Source organism: Danio rerio, chromosome 20 (genome assembly GCF_052040795.2).
Source record: "Danio rerio strain M-AB ecotype USA chromosome 20, GRCz13ab, whole genome shotgun sequence".
NCBI classification, from domain to species: Eukaryota; Metazoa; Chordata; class Actinopteri; order Cypriniformes; family Danionidae; genus Danio; species Danio rerio.
In genome coordinates this window covers 52735164-52753058 of record NC_141040.1, presented here as the reverse complement: position 1 = coordinate 52753058, position 17895 = coordinate 52735164, and the positions used below count along the sequence as shown (strand labels likewise).

The window sequence follows — 17895 nt, the reverse complement described above, 5'->3', positions numbered from 1 at the left end:
GCGCGATGTGTCTGAGGAGAGATGCGGTGGGGAGGGGTGAGAAGGGTGCGCGACGTAGCCTATTTGAGGATCGGGAGAGAGACGCGAGATTACCGGGAGATCATCACTCGTTGTGGGCATCCGGAGACTCGCGAAACTTGCCACCATACTCATAATTCTCTTCATATCGCCGTATGCCTATTACATATCCATAAAACACTGTGATATAACCGCGCTCGAATCGAATCGTTTTCTAACTGCAATCGAACCGCTCCAGGGTTCGTTTCAATCGAGCCGAGACCACCTCATTCAAGCGATCTCGGAGCGATTACTTTGGTGCGGAACAGAGCGCGATTGCCCTGTTCACATATGCCAAACAAACCGCGCTAACTGGGCAATCCAGACACGTTCCGAAACAAAAGTGTAGGTGTGAAAGCACCCTAAGAAACAATAGGAGAAAATCTGATGACTCAATCTTTGCGTCAATTCGTATGACTGCAGGGAAATGTCACAAACATTTGTTTCTTCCTGGTTTCATTAATGAGATGCGCTGTGTGCAAAATTGACGGTACAGGTTGTTTACGTTTGCTGTGAGGAATCATTTCAGAACGCAGGATAGTGAAAGTGTCACGGCTTTCGTAATTGACAAGTCTTCGTCGTTCAGTCTGACATTGACAGCTCTTAGAAATCTTACAGTGTGACATGGGAGTCATGTTTAAGCAGTCTGACATGCTGCAATCGTTCAGGGTTATAAAAAATCAGTGTGAGCTGTCCTTTGCTTGTCTTGTTTCTAGACCAAATATCAAAATTTTTAAATCAAGAAACATTTTTTGTAAAAATGTTTTGATTTCAAAAGTTAATTAATAATTTGAATTAAGTTTTTATATTAAGCCAAATCTACTATTAGGGTGTGTGAAATCTTGATTTCGACTTAAAATAAAGTTTTATTTTATTATTATTATTTTTTTGCATTTAGTCTAGAACTAGGAACATTGTTCATGCATATTTAGTAAAATTTTTTTATTTATTTTAATTTATTTATTTAATTTTATTTATTCAATTATTTATTTCATGCGTTTAATTTTATTTAAGTTAATATTTTCATTTATTAAATCATTTATTTTTATTTTATTTATTTCTATTCATTTTATTGTTTATTTCATTTATTTTTATTTATAATCTTTTTTACTTATTTATTTTCATCTAATTTTATTTATTTTTTATTTAATAAAATTTTCATTATTTAATTTATTTTCATGTATTTATATTTTTGCTTATTTTCATTGATTTTATTTATCTTATTTTATTCATTTTCATGTATTTTTATTGTATTAATTTAATTTATTTTCATTAATTTTTTAAATTTATTTTTATTGATTTAATCTTATTTTATTATTTTTTTTTTTATAATCTCAATTTTAACCTGATTTGATTTATTACCTTAATAATAGATTTATTTGTACTAGTGTAAATAAATGATTCTTATATTATTATATATATTCTTATATATTAGTTTGTCAGTCAATAATTTCCCAATCTTTCTCTTCAAGGCCACTGAGATCCCTGCAGAGTTTTGTCATGGAATCCAAGGTATATTAAATCTTGATGAAGACCCTATTCTACCAGATAAGTAAGGAGACGACACGTTTATCTTTTGTTTCTTGATGCTTTTCTGTGTTTTCATTACTTGGGCTGTGTCTGTTGAGGCACTTGAGAGTTAAGCTTTTCAAATCCTGTGAAACATGGCTTTTGTTCTCCTCAGACTAGTGGAGTCTCCAATCCCAGTGCTGAGAGACATCAGCAGCAACTGCGCTATTGGGTAAGAGTTTGCTTTGTGTGGAGCTTTGTAGTGCTTTTCTCTTATTTATATATTTTTAAATGGTAAATTTTATGTTTAGCTATTTATTTTTATATTTAATTTTTTAGATTTGATTTTATTTGCTTTTAGATTTAATTTATTTTTATATCAAATTATTTATTTTAGACAATTATTTTACATTTATTTTATATTTACATTTATTTATTTTATATTTTACTCTGTTTACTTAAATTTAATTCTATTTAATTTTATATTTAATTCTATCTTATTTTAGACATACGTTTATTTTATATTTAACTATTCACTTGTTGTATATTTATTAATTACTGTCATTTATTTTTATGGTTAATTCTATTTGTTTTAGATTTTAATTCAGTTTTTTAGATTTAATTCTATATAATTTTAGTTATTCCGTTTTATTTTAGACTTACATGCTTATTTTATATTTACTATTTACTTTTTTATCATAAAATTTTTATTTTTACAATCATTTATTTTTCTTTGATTCTATTTGCTTTGGATTTAATTCTATTATTTTATAGGTTTAATTCTAATTGCTTAGATTTAATTCTATATAATTTTAAAATAAATTCTATATTTTATACAGTTTTGTGTTTTACATAATCATTTTATATAAATTTTATTTTTATACTTTATGTACTTGTGCTTGACTTATTTATTTATAGATTTTATGATAAAACTATAACAGTTTTAAAGTGTAGTTATTTAAAGGTGCCTGGTCTAAATTCTACCCTTGATGCTGTTCATCTGAACGGCCCTTGATTATTAAATATCCAGTGTTGCACTTAAATGCTGACGATTTTTGTCTGCAGAATCAAATTCAAGGATCCACAGTATGCCGATGGCTTTGTGTTCAAGGCTGTTATCCTGCCAGGGGCTAAGTAAGTGCTGCACTATTTATTGATAATGCATAAATTAGCTTTTTCGGTAAGGGTTAGCATTTATGTGTTATTTCGTGCTCCAGGATCCCTAATAAGGTACTGAAACCAGGCGACTGGGAGCAAAGTAACCGCGGCCCATGGAGACCACAGCTGGGATTCAATCCAAACCGCCAACAAGCCCATCTGGACCAATCGGCTTTCAGAAAACTCAAGTAAGAAAATCAATCTGTGTTTTTAGTTGATTTGATGTTTTGGTTACACTTTAGAATATTTTTTTCAATAGTTAACACTAGTTAACTGACATTAACTAAGCATGAATAATCTTGTAAAGCAGGGGTTCCTAAACTTTTCAACCTGCAACCTCTAAAAAAAAAAACGGTTACTGACTCGACCCCCAATATTCTCTGAAGTGACTATAAACATGAAACATTCATGCAGCAGTGCACACACCACAATAGCCTCAAGTCTATTCTTTAATTAGTTTTATTTGATTGCTGTAAATGGTGTCAATGTTTAACCTGATGCTTAAAATCGATCTGTTGCATCTGATGCCATTGCTGTGTCTTTAATATAATGTAATCACCTCAGGGGTCGCGATACAGTAAAAAAAATCAAAAGGCTATTGTTTTTTTATGCAACTAATAACTTTATATTCTGTTGGTTGTGGAAAAATATGGTAATTTGACTTTTAAAAATCACCAAATATAAATAAATAACAAATGAAAACAATTTATTTAAAAAAACAAAACAAATATATAAATATATACACACACACACACACACACACACACACAACTGGCAAATTGCAAAAGAGCAGCTTCTGCCTGAAACTGGTTTGACTGATATCTACTATTAAATATCTTCCATTCAAAAATACACAGACAAATGTAAAATACAGTACAATACCCTAAATCTGTTGAATCGCATCGATCTGATGGCGGTTGTGTTTGCAGATCACTAACAGGAACAGTAAATGGCTCTGTCAGAGCGCGTCTGAAGCTTGTGTTTTTATTATATTGCAATGTGGTAAAGCTGAACAACTGAGCTGTATTTTTATATTATATAAATTTTCTAATGATTATTAATATTATTATCATTATTTAATTTTTTTTTCATAAATCGTGTGTTGCGGACCTCTTGGCCAGGTCACCCTTGTAAATGAGACCTTGATCTCAATGGGATTTTATCTGGTTAAATAAAGAAACAGGGACAATGCTCATTAATCAACAGTAAAACTGTAAATAAGCCAGAGTTTTCATCTGTTGCCCCCTGCCAGATTTTAAAGGGCAACCTAAAATAAAAAAAAAAACACGTCATTACACATACAAAAACAGTAAAGTTACATATGACAAAAAAGATAAAAACATGCAAAAAGAGATAAAAACTATAATTATAGTATAATATTGAGTGTTAATTTTAAGCTACCTCACGGCCTACCTGCAGGATCGCGGAGGCCCACTAGTGGGCCACGACCCACCAGTTGAGAATCACTGGTCTATTTTACTATCAACAATATGCTAGTATTTAAAGTCTTTTTTTAAAGGTTAAAATTAACAAAAAATATACTTTCAATATTTATTCTCCAGACACTCCCATAGAGAATTCCAGATATGCCAGAAACCATCCAATTCTAAGTCATAAGTCAGTTTTTCTACGGGTTAGAAAATGTCAATCTGATTCATCCAAATATTGACCGAATGAATGTTAGGAGAGGACCACAAAGTTTTCTTGACAGATAAGTACAAAGGTGTAACACTGTTTCAAAGGTGTAGATCAGTTTTACTGTTGAGAAAATAAATGACTGGAGATTGGGCAAAAGGTTTGCCAATGATCTTTTAAACTATTTTGTGGTTACCCATGTTTTTCAAAGTGGCATTGTGTAAAAATAAATCAAATCAGTGCAGTTGTTGGTTCAATAAAACGGGCTAATTAAACATCTGGAGAAATCGGGATTCAGTGACGACAGATGAATTATTCATGGTGTTTTGGGGACAGATCGGTGTTGATGAATGCCTACCAAAGACTTAATTTCTTAATGAAAGCTGTTTGATTGGACACTGCAGACAGGTGGGTCTTGTTCAAACAGTTCAGTGATTTTTTTTTTAAAAACAGTAAAATGAAACGGTCTCATTTTCGTGCCACTTTAACACTTTATTTAACCATTCTAGCAACACTTTAGCTGATTGGGCAATGTCTCTATCTCTATTGGAGGTGTCCGTATGGTTAAAACAACACTGTAGTATTTACTACATAAATGACTATTTTCATGTGGGTGCATGACAAATGAAAATAGATCTTGTAACAGATATCGAAGCCTGTTACTTTTTACGTAGCACTTTTTTTTTTTTTTTTACATTTGTTGTTGTTGTTGTTGTAATTATTATTAATATTACTATTATTAATATTATTATTATTTAGGATATGTTTTTCTAATTATTCCTAAGTATTAAATAATTAAAATGACTAAATTAGATATTCAAAAGAATAAAATGTGTTCTTTGGAAGCGTGTACTTGCATAATGTCTTAATAATAACATTTATTGCAATATATTTTAGTGCAATATATCGTACAACAAAAAAATAGATATCATGACAGACATATACCTTTTCCAAACAAAAAGCACCGTTATCTTGTTTTTTTTTTTTTTTTCAGGTTTTCATATATACATTTTTTTTGCTAACACTTTAGTTAAATACTAATTCCCGCTAGCATGTTGTTGTTGTTGTTGTTAATAAGGTATTGGAACTTTCATTAATTGTGTTAATAAAGTTACTTTTAAAAGTAATATCAACTTTAAGTCACTTAAAGTAACCAAGTAGCAGTAACTTTTTTTTAAAGTAAAGAATTGTGAAAAATCTGGAATTTTCATATATTTTAGTTGGCTTTAAGATTCTATTATTGCTCTTAAAAGTAATTTTACCCAACACTGTTTAATGGTACTTAAAAAGTGTGATCTTATTCTACATTCCTCATTCTACTTCATACCAAACTATTATTTTATTAGCTGTTAATAAGCAGCAAATTACGACTTTAATCTTAAGTCTTAATGTTTTTAGAGTACAAATTGTATCTCGAAAGTGACATTATTTTGCTCGCTTTTGTGTTCTCTGTAGTTTAAGGTGCAGTAGGTGATCTGCCAAAATGCAACACTTTAGCATAGTATCTTTAAAAACACAGTCCCTACCCTTCCATCCAAAGCCACGCCTTCTGAAATCACGAACTCGCACTGTAAAGATGACCGTAGCCAACCCACTTGATCATGTCATTCATCAGTTGGAAATCATTATAGTTTTTTTTTAATGCCACAATTTTCAATGAAAAACTCTATTATATCTAGGACATTTTCAGTTGTGTAGCATGCAAAACTTGTCATAATGTGCAAAATTTTCTACATGTAAGGATTGCTGGTCTCTGTCCTAAAGCTACTACTGTATGCTTAGTGGTTGGTCGGTGGCGTGCAGAAGTCACACTTGTTACTAAGCCATACTTGCATGCTATTTCATACAGAATATTCAGAGTAGCAGTAAACAATATAGGGAGTGCATCACAGGCTGTCATTATTCAACAGTGAACCAATGTAAATATAGAAGCAACTTCAGTAAAGCAGGTTAGGCGGAGTAGCGCTATTTACTTATGTTTTGTTGTTAAACTAAATTAAAATCTACATTATTCATGCTGTAACAGGTCCCTTATATTTTAGTCACATCAGTCTTCCACTGGAAAATGTCAGTGGCTGAGCAACACTTCTGTACATATAACCCATTCAAAAAAACAACCCAATCTACATAAGCTTTGCATGACCAAAATATTATTAAAACATTACCGATCTAAAAGAAATACTTCAGCTATAGTGTCGGCCTTCCTCCAGTGTGCAAAAGTAACTCCAATACTGATTCAGGATTTGAAATGGTTTCTTACAAATTTACATTTTTTTGACAGACAGTTTGGGCTACTTGTCAGAAATATGGGTATTATCTGCTCATTGATGAACATTTTTTTGTTTTATGCCTTACCCAGAATATACAAATACATATAAATACATTTAGATCATTCACTGTAATCATTACTGAAGACAATCACCTACTACACCTTTAAGTAGTTTACGTGCTTAAAGTAATTTCATTAACTAAATAAACTCACCAAATGTTTCTAATTTCATTCAGGCTAATGCGTTTACTCACATGAACTAAAATCCATTAAATTAGCCCTAATGCTGAAAGAAAAACTCCTATACAAGTTCTCCAAATGGTAAGAGGATTGTTTTTTTTTCACGCTGTAAAACTGATCATGAAAGTAATGATGACAAGTTTTAACCCCTTGGATAACATCCTCCCGCATGCTCTATTTGTTAAAGCATTTTAACCTTTTAAGTAGGGCTGGACCGATAAACAATATTATATCGAATTATGATCAAATTTATGTCTAACAATGATCAGCACTGGACTGTTTTACTATATATTGTTCTAAGAGCCAAACACACAGCAGAAATGTTCAACATTGGGAATCTAGAAGTGTGTTGATATTAGAGATTTACCAAATTTATGGCCACCGAAAATGTTATGCAATTTAATGGACCCTCTAATTGTGGCTTTAGTCTTTGTTGGGGTACTCTTTTTAAATCTGGAAGCATTAACAACTCGTATTGAAATGTATGTTGTGATTGTTCAATATGTAAAAGAATTAATCGAGATTGCATTTTTACATATCGCCCAGCCCTATTTTAAAACACGTTTTATTCAATTGTGTTGAATTCAATTCTGTGTGGAAGGTATTTTATTTAGTTCCTCCTTATGAAGCAATTTGTAACACCAATTAATCCAAATACATTTACAGTGAAATTAGTGTAAAACCTTAATAGGGTCTATATCTTCAGTATGCTCTTTCTTCCCATAAAAATAGCAATAGAAACTTACAAGGTGTTATATACAAACTTGCATGAACCAATAATCAACAATGCTTTTACTGCATTTATTAATCATATTTACAATATTTATGTATTATTACATTTAAAAACAACTGAAGTTGGCCAAAGTAAAAGCAATAAAACGGTGTTGAAGCAGTTTTGAAAGCAAGGGAAAATAGATAGGTCTTTAAAACAGACTTAAACACAGAAATAGAGGGTGAAGGTCTGTGTGGCAAAATTTAGGTCCAGCAATTGCAAATGCTCGATCACCTTGTTTTTTTTAAAGTGTGTTCTTGGCACGGTGAGTAAATTGAGATCACAAGATTTAGCATTTACTAATGCATTATTAAAATGTAAAAAAATAAATAAATAACATTAGTTAATGCACTGAGTTGACATGAACAACTTTATTTCCATTAACATGATCAAAGATAAATACAGTAATGTATTGTTTGTGTTTAATGTTAATGTATTTACTATTACAACCTTATTGTAAAACGTAATCATGATGTATATAGATATTTTTAAATGAACGTTATTGTTGAATCTTTCAATGTGTGTTTCTCCCTCTGTTTTCAGTCACCATGTGGGCAGAAGTGATGGGCCGGGTATCTATGGCTCCGGTCCGCCTTCTGATGCTCATCGTAGGGGTGGAGCTTACAGCAGTGCCCCGCCCCCCACAAACTATCACCAAGGAAACTACCGTCCCCCTCAAAGAGACCACTACTCTCAGAGCCAGAGCCAGTGTAAGTGTTTCACTTTACTAGAGCAAGACATTTGTGTGTCTGGATAGATTGGGTTAAAATCATTCTGGGATTATTGGGAAAACTGTTGGGTTAAAAATTACAAAAACACCAAATGATTAAAAGGGTAGTACACCATTAAATGAAAATGTCACTATTTACTTGCCCTCAATGGTTCCAATCCTTTATAAGTTTCTTGATTGCATACAGCCTGAAAATCTGTAACCCTTAACTTAATTTTTTTTTTTTGTACTACGGAAAGTTTTCCAGCATTTTTCTAAATATTATCTTGTGCATTTAAAAGGAAAAACTCAATGTTTAAAACCACTTGATGAGTAAATAATTTTAGTATTCAGATGATCCATCCCTTTAAATTAGTGCAGGACAAAGATCAATCGCAATTATTCGCATCCAAAATAAATGGCGTAGTATGTGTATTATATATATTTATGTATGTGATAAACCTACACACTTTTTATTTATTTATTTATATATATATACACATTTATTGGGTAAGAAACATCTGACAATACAACAGCTTCACACTCTACATTTGCATGTTCTCGCTTAAAATAAAAGTAGGGCATTTTGAAACTTGTATTTTCAAGTAAAATAATAAAAGGTTTTTAAATTTCCTCTTTTTTTTCTATTTTACATCTTGACAACAGTCTCAACTAATTATGCAGATAATTATGTCGACACATCTTAATAATTAAGCACTTTTGGAGAATTAATTGCTTCTGTTTACATTATGCTTGCATTACCAAGGCAACAATGCATTTTTAGTGACAGATTAGAGAGTGCTCCTTTACCACTTATCAGCACCACTGTAGTGAATGAAACTTAAGCAACGAACGAGCATTCAGCACTACTCTCTTAATTTAGCAGAACATCGCAGTAGAACTTTTTCTTTACAGACAGTGGGTAAACTAAATGCATATACTGTATAGTGGGAGCGATTGGGTGCGGAATAACCCCCAGCAGGATGGGACTGAAGTAACGGACATACAGCCTATAGTTTGCGCAGGTCTGAATCTGTATGGGACACGGAACCTCGATCTTTGCAACGACAACAAAAAAATCAGCATTTGTTATTTTTTTTGTGTCCGTTTCAACAAACACTTCATGTAAATTTAGACACTCACAGCAATGTGCTAATTATTTGGCCTCACCTGTGCATTTGTGCTGGATCTCATTCACTTGCCATACTGAAACGCACAAAAACTCCACACACAGCGACACGTGAAGAAACGTGATGTCAACTTATTTAAATACTTAGCAGTGATTGGACCGATCTTTGCACTTTCAGTGCATGTGAAAGGTCATCGGAAGCGTCCAAATATGGAAGTTTTTTGCTTTGTTCACAATTGTTTTTATTATCAAACCAATATTAGTAATGCATATTCTGAACCGCAGATAACAGGATGCACTGACCCGTGGGAGAACAACCGAGAACCACTGCATTTCTACTAATAATCCCTGTGGACCCTTTTCATATTTCAGGGATTCTCAACAGTGGATGTTATTAAAATAAAATAATAAAAGAAGAACTTGGTGGTGTTATCAAGACTTTCAGAAAGATAAAAAAAATAGTGCGATACTGATAATGGCAGCCAGAAGAGAGAACAATGTCAAATTTACTGTCCTGCCCTCAGATGCTGCGTTTCAAATGGCTTGCACATGAAGTATTTCTTTTTATTTTGATGCAAATAGGATATAATGCATACAAAAATGCATAACAATAATAAAAAAAATGCAATAAACAGACCCCATATCCATGCATGGTATAATTGTCACAGATTTTGTAAAAGCGTTTTTCATATTGATGTTACATTAAGATACAGTAACAATGGTTGATGATGATGATGATAATAAATAAAAACACTAATGTCCAGAAATTATGCAAAAATAAATACATTTAGTAAATATAAATGATAAAATTTTTTATTTTAAATAAAAAAAATAAGAAAAAGCGGAAACCACAGCAACAAAAACCCCCCAGCAATTATCAATTATTAAAGTTTCAGTTCAGCAGATTTAACTTTAGTATGATGTGCAATTGCTTAAGTTATTGTAACGCAGCCTGCTTTTATCCAGAAACAGGCCTTGTGCCTCAGCAGTGTTTAGTTTGTTGACACTGAAGGACAGGAGTCGCTCTTAACGCGTTCGCTGACCTTCTGTCCTCGCGAGCGGCTCATGTCTCCTCCACCGTTACTTTGATGTGCCAATTTGCAAGCTGATGAATAATCGCATCTGTGGGCGACTGGAAGCCTCCCTGCTGCCACTTGATGCTAATCGAGGTTTGGGGGTTTTTCGCTGATCACTGCGGCTCTTCACTGGCCACTGATGCAAAACCCTCCAGTTAAACGTACAGCACACACTACTACCCGCCCGCCAAGCCATTCACGTTTCTATGAATAAGGCAATCACAATAAATATTCAAGAATTATTATACTTATTTATTTTGGTTCCTGCTGAGATTTCACATCAGGGTGTCCGCAGGCTCCTAAACTACACATGAAATCAAAACTAACCATATAGATTTTGTTAGCTCACATTGCTAGCTTTGTGGCGAACAATTCATCTGTGCATGTTAGTAAAAAGAAAACAATAGTTTGTCCTTGTTATCTTTAATTGAAATCCAAAAATGCACTTCCTGTTTCTGTTAAATTCTAAAATTGCGTCTGTCTGAATTATTGGGTGTGGCTAACATACTTAACCACACCCCTCTGACTTTCAGTTTTGACGAGAGGAGTCTGATAGGTTGTAATAACTCTCCCCAAACATTTTTCCTGATCTTTATAAAAATAAATGTCTTCTTTACTAAATCCAATCAGCTTGCAGTAAAATAAGCCACGCCCACTGTTTTCTTATTTAATATTTCTTTCCCTAGGAGCTGCGTTACTATATGAAAACACAGTCACAGTTTCCAGTTCATGCAGACTTTAGTGTATTAAAATTTGATGCATCAATTTAAAGAAATTGAAAAACAATTAAGTCTTAAAGGGCTCCTATGATGAAAATCATTTTTTGGAAGCTGTTTGAACAGTACTGTGTGTAAGTATAGTGTGTCCACACTCATATTGGAATGACGTTGAAATAGGATCCAAATCCCTCCCAATTTAAAGGCTGACTGCAATGTGACATAGAAGTGCCGTTTCCCCGCCCACCGAATTGATTGACAGCTGTGTATTAACATGTCTCCGTAGTAATGTGTATAATCAGATCAACAAGACAGGACGTGCACGAAGCAACTGGGATTAAAAGATCTGTTCAGCTCTCTGTGATCATCAGTCATCATCAAATGTGATCAAGTTTAAGTTTTACAAGTTTAAAAGGTTTTAAAAACGGTGCATGTTTACATGTTTGAATGAATTTTTTTTTTTTTTTTCCTCTCCTGTCTTTACTTTCACCACAGTCACATGTCAGTACAATTTAAAAAAAAAAAGATGCTTCCATCCCAGTTTGTGGACAATAAATCAGGTTTTTTTTATATATTCCTAACATAACGGATATCCATACAGCAGTGGATATTAACGTGTTTCCTGTCACATTTGCGTTCATAAACCATGCAAAGTTAAACGTGTCTGTCCGTGCGTGCATGAACTTTGTAAAAACATTGTGTGTGACTCATCATTGCAGAAAGGCTTGATTTAACTCCACAACAAATACATCAAATAATCATTGGGAAAGTTTTTTTCTGTAGTATTTCTTACAAGCAAAATACTTTCTGTAGTATTACTCTCAAACTGACGCAGCAGAGGCGGAGATTGAAGCACACTCTGAAAGGCATGTGGGAACTGTGGGCGGGGAGAACTATCAGTAAAGGCACAGGCAACAAAAACAGCTACAGTGTGTTCAGAGCAGAAAATGTCAGCATTGTGAAAGGTAAAAGCAATAATCTGATGGGTGTTTTGAGAGAATTTTAGACACGTTCTGGAGACACAAAAGACTTATCTTATATCTTGAAAAAGGGGTAAAATAGCTGCCATTTTAAATGTTATTTTTTGACCTATTAAATTGTCATTTTTGATTATACAATGTATAGTTGTGCGATTTGGAATTTTCCTGAGTTTAATCTGTGGATCTTGGGATGCTGTGTGGTTTATGAAATCAATAATGCAGTGCGAGGTCAGATCTCACAGGATATTGTTTACTGCAGTAACCAAGACAACACCAGTGTTCCTGCTGTTCTATAGGCATCCCTTGCTGGATTCGCATTTTTATTCAGTATATGAATAGTGGCTTAGTTTAATATCAGTATTTAGTAAATACACCAAGTAAAAATGTTGCCAATGTTGCTGGTTGACACTTAAAGTGGCAATCAGGTCTTAATGTTTGGAAAGAGTCCTTAAAGGTCCTTAAATCAAAGGTCGATTTTGCCATGAAATGGCCATAAGTTGCTGATTTTGTAATAAACAAAAAGACTACATAAACTCCATCAAATGCTCGACACTTGGCTGAACGTGCTTTATTTTTAGTCAAATATGCAGAGATGATGCTCATTTTTTTCATGGATTAATCTTAATCTTAAAGCTTCTGCAAGACTTCAGATAATCTTGGAGGTAAACATCATCAGACATTAAGCTTTAAGCATAAGCATTATTGGACATTCACTTTAAAATGATTAATTTAAAAAGAGCAGCATGAACATTTTCTGAAACATTTTCTTTTCTCTTCTACCAAAAACCAGTTTTTAAATGGCCTTTTTTAAAGTTGATTGCCATTCCAGTAGTTTTGCACTGAAAACCTGATGTTTGGCTGCGTTTCTCCAGATGAGTGTGTTTGTGTGCCAGAGAGCAAATCCTTGTTAACTTTTCCCAGCTCGCTGTCTCTGTCTCTCTCCCTCCTGCCGTGTGGACTCAATGTGCAGTTCCTGAGACGCGCCGAAAGCTTTTGTGAGTCCTAATCAAAACAGCTGGTGCTAAAGGACCAACTAGTGTATTACAGTCCTGCGGTCTTCATTCTATGGATATTGATAAGCTGTATTGTAGAGGTTCATTACGGGCTCATTACAGAGATCAGGGCCCATCTGTGTGTACGTCTGCGCTGTGGGACGACGTAATCCCTGTGTTAAGTTAATGAGAACACCGTTTACTGTTGTGTTTTTAATGCGTAATCCTATTTGGGCTTTGTGTCAACTGGCTTTAACTTCCCAACATTCAGTGTGCTGACTGCGCTCGGTGTTTATTGAGAGCAGGATGAATTGGCTGTAATTTCGTCTTTTGGTTTGACCAGTTGTGAGATGAGCTGGGATGAATTGGCGTTTGATAATGGAGGTGTAAGTGGGTGGTCCGGTCTCTCTCTCTCTCTTTTCTCTCTCTCTCTCTCTCTCTCTCTGGTCATCAGATCTCACACTGGATTTCTGGAGGTGTTTATTGGATGTCTGGGATGTTTCGCAGCATTTGTTGCATGTTGGGGATCATACATGATTGGTTTTTAGTATTTTTGCACTTATTTTTGTCAGATCAATCATCATGTTTTAGGTTTGCAGCTCAAATGCATCCATGAATGTGTACTTGCTAGGTTATTAGTTATAATTTGATTATTAGGCAAGGCAAGTTTATTTATAGAAGACATTTCATACACAGTGGCAATTCAAAGTGCTTTACATAAACAGCAATAGAAGAGACAAGTATAAGAAATAAAATAATAAAAATAATAAAATTTAAAAATTATTAAAAATAGATAACAAATGGGTTTTAAAGAATGAGAAAGACCTAATAGTGTGTCTTCAGCAAAGGCGCAGCTAAACCGTGTGTTTCCCGTCTTGATTTGAATGTGCCTAATGTTGGAGCACATCTGATCTCGCTGCTGGAATCAGCTTATAGAAATGGTGGCGGATTTTGGTGGTGGAATTTATTTGATCCTAAAGATCACTGTTATAAATGCTTTAACATTCTCTTGCGTTAGGTGCTTATGTTGTTGATGTCAGTGAAAATAATACAAAGCTTGTATTTTTATATATTTTAAATTGCAAATTGCATTGAATTGAAACTTACCCACTGTCAATCTCTGAAAGTTTTAGATATCTTTTAGTGTTTGTACTTGCGTGCATCTGTAGATATTCATACATTTTATACATGCACATCTTATATCAATTATTTATCTTAAACTTTGATCTTTCTGAAGCTTAATAATATGCATTCAATCTTGCATACAATGAAGGTTGATTTTAAAGAAATGTAAAATGTATAATTGCTGCAATTATGTCTGTTTTGTGGATTTAAACCTTCCAAACATAGACTCTGCACATTCAGAGAGGCACGTCTTGGCTGAATGCAACCTCTTTACACAGCAGCTGTTTCAGTCTAATTAATCCTTAATTGAAGTAAATTGAATCATGTGCACACCACTATATCCATGTCAGAGATATGACAGGAAGACTGCAGGGGAAAAAAGGCTTTAAAATCCTTTTGTGCTATAAAACTATACAATAAAAGCATGTAACCTTTCTTTACAGTAGTCTCTTAGCTTGGTATAACCCATGAAATGGATACATTTCTTGGTGTAAATTTGATTTACGGGTCAAGGCTAGTTTATTTAAATTGCACATTTCATTAAAAAAAAGGTTATTCAAGTGCTTTACATAAACGAGAATAACAGAAATGTAATATAAAATAATGTATTATAAAACGTTAAAATGTGTTCACTATTCTTGCAGCAAAACATCATTGTCTTTTCAGTGTAAAGCTGCTGGAGGCATAATCAAATTTAAGAAAAGCTTAAAGAACCTTTTGGTAGAAGAGAAAAGAATAGGTTTCGGAAAACGTTCATGCTACTCTTTTATTTTGATTTTTTTTTTGTAATTATTAAAAGATTTTAATGGTTTCATCCATCAAAACAATAGCTATAATACAGGTTTAAATGTTGTTCCTGTTTCCCATATGCTAGAATGTAAATTGTATTATTTATTAACCAAAACAATTATTCTTATTCACCTTATTCTCTGCATATAAGTGGGTGCAGCCATTTGAATCGTTTTGGCTCGAGACTTCCTGTCTCTTTCACTTCCATTCATTTTTAGACGGTAACAACAGCTCATTTTGTTGCGTTGTTGCAAACTGATATTTTCTTATTATATAATTCTACTTTGTCTGTAAAGTCATGCAAACACTTGTTTGTAGAGCAAGTAGTTTAATATTCCTAGTCATTTCTCCTATAAAGGTAGGTGAACCGGAAGTTCTAAAACAATTTCAGAAACGAGCGCACCTCCACATTGAAGAATAAGGTCAATACAGTTTTACCATGGCATTCAGTGTAATAGTTTTAAGCAATCAAAGTGCAACCTTAAATATTTATATTTAAATAATTAAATTGAGTTATATCACTTGTTTAATGGCTTGTTTCCACTGACTGGTACAGTACGGTACGGTTCGGGTCACCTTTATCAGGGCTGCGTTTCCACTACTAAGGGTACCCTTTTGGTGGGCGTGGTGTATGACAAAGTTTAAGTCGACGTTATGCTCGCTCGAATAAATGTCTACAGTAAAGCTGTACGGGTCGTTCACATATCATATGAGAAGCGCTTCTCACAAAACAGATGCTTTATACACATAAATACTTGTTGATAAATGTTTATTACTAACATTTTTTGATTATAACTGCAGGATTTGATTATAACTGCAGATCAGTTACAGTGCAAAATAGGCTACTGTAATGTCTGTAATTATATAAAATAAATAAATAAATGCAACATATATGAACATATACAGCCCCTTACATTCTATGGCAGGGGTCACCAACCCTGTTCCTGGAGAGCTACCTTCCTGCAGAATTTAGTCCCAACCCTGATCAAACACACCTGAACCAATTAATAGTACCTAAAGCAGCACTTGATAATTACAAACAGGTGTGTTTGGTCAGGTTGCAACTGAAATGTGCAGGATGGTAGCTCTCCAGGAACAGGGTTGGTGATCCCTGGTCTATGGTATATTATTAATTACAGAAAAACTACACGCATCATACATTTAGTACTTATTTGAGTTCAAAAACACACGCAATATAGCTCAGTCAGTGCAAACCTCTTATCTGTGTCTGTAATCTTCAGCAGCACATGTAAACTCTGTTAGAGTAATTTTGTCATTCCCAGTTCATAATAGTCCAAAAGGCAAAGATAAACATAGCAGTTTGTTCATGATTCAGGTTGCTTAAACACTTTTGCTCCTGTGTTTTGCCAGGCTTCTATTTTTTCCGCGCTTCACTCTCGCGCTTGTCCTTTTCTTTCTGAATGGATCAGATGACGGAGACTGTTCATTAATCATGCACACAGTATTATCATCAGCTCAAGAAGTTCGTTACATCAAATCCAGGAGCTCGCGATCGCGTCTGTAAGAAAGCGAATACCTCTTGCACTTTTGAACGGGCTCGTAAAGCAACAACAGGACACAACAGATTTTGTTCTTGGTTTTGTGTCTGTTTATCAATAAGACTACAAGGTTTGTTTGAGCTCGGGTCATTCATGGCTCGTTATTATATGCATATAGTATATCTATGACCATCTAATCTCTTGGCTGTGTATTAGAACATGGCGGATCCTTTGTTTATATTCTGTCTAGCTCCACGAGCTTGTGATTGTATTTCTGTAACCAATCAGCGTTCGGCTGCGCGTATAGCTCCACCTTTTGGTACCCTTTCTTGTTTTTGGTACCCTTTCGAAAGGGTGCCGAAAAAGTGGTACGGTTTGGTTCGGCACGCTTTTTGACAGTTGAAACGGCCATAAAAGCATACCGTACCACTCAGTGGAAACGGGCCATAAAGTAGACACATTATTTTTTGATTTGTGCATGTTTTATCTGTATACAATCACTTTAGTTTGACTCCAATTTGGCCTATTGCATTGGTTAATTTAGGGACAGAAATAATATTTAATCCGATGTTCACTGATAAAATCTTTTTTTCCCGAAATATACTTCTATTGTATCTGCATTGTATCCATTGCATCATTTTAGTTTGACTCCTCCACTTTTACCTGTCATACAGGTTAATTTGGTGACTAAGTATTTAATTAGATGTTTTAAATGATAAAATCAGATGTTTTGTCTCCAATATAGACTTCAAATGCAATTATTTTCCTAGTAAACCTTCTGTTTTGCATTTGACCCCTAGATAATTTTTTAAGCGCATAAATCCCATTGGCTTCCAAGCGGAGAATTACTTTAGATTTTTACATTCATCTCGATATTTTAAATAATTTATCTGCATGATTTATCTTTATTCGGGTAAATAATAAATCTGTTAAATTGGTTAACATCAGATCAGATGTTTCCCCAGTATAGACTTCTATTGTATCTACATTACTGTAAATGCAGTAGTTATTTCCCAATTACTTTCCCTAATAAACTTCTGTTTTGCTTTTGATCGGCTTACAAGCAGTGAATAATTTTTTATTTTTAGATGTTTTATCTGTATACAATCACTTTAGTCTCCACTTCTACCTGTTATAAAGGTTCATTTGGGGACGGAAATGACATTTAATCAGATGTTCAATGATTAAATCTGTGTTTTTTCCCAATATAGACTTCCATTGTATCTGCATTTTATCATTT

General features: G+C 33.7%; 1 protein-coding gene across 2 annotated transcripts in view; it reads left to right on the top strand.

The window, feature by feature from the left end:
• The window catches only part of xrn2 (5'-3' exoribonuclease 2), an 83451-nt gene that overhangs the window by 48796 nt on the left and 16760 nt on the right, over positions 1-17895 (top strand). For both annotated transcript variants that reach the window (NM_001001944.3, XM_087296365.1), the window contains 5 exon segments: positions 1530-1609; positions 1742-1798; positions 2632-2700; positions 2784-2912; positions 8184-8350. In NM_001001944.3, coding sequence (NP_001001944.2) covers positions 1530-1609; positions 1742-1798; positions 2632-2700; positions 2784-2912; positions 8184-8350 — 502 coding nt within the window.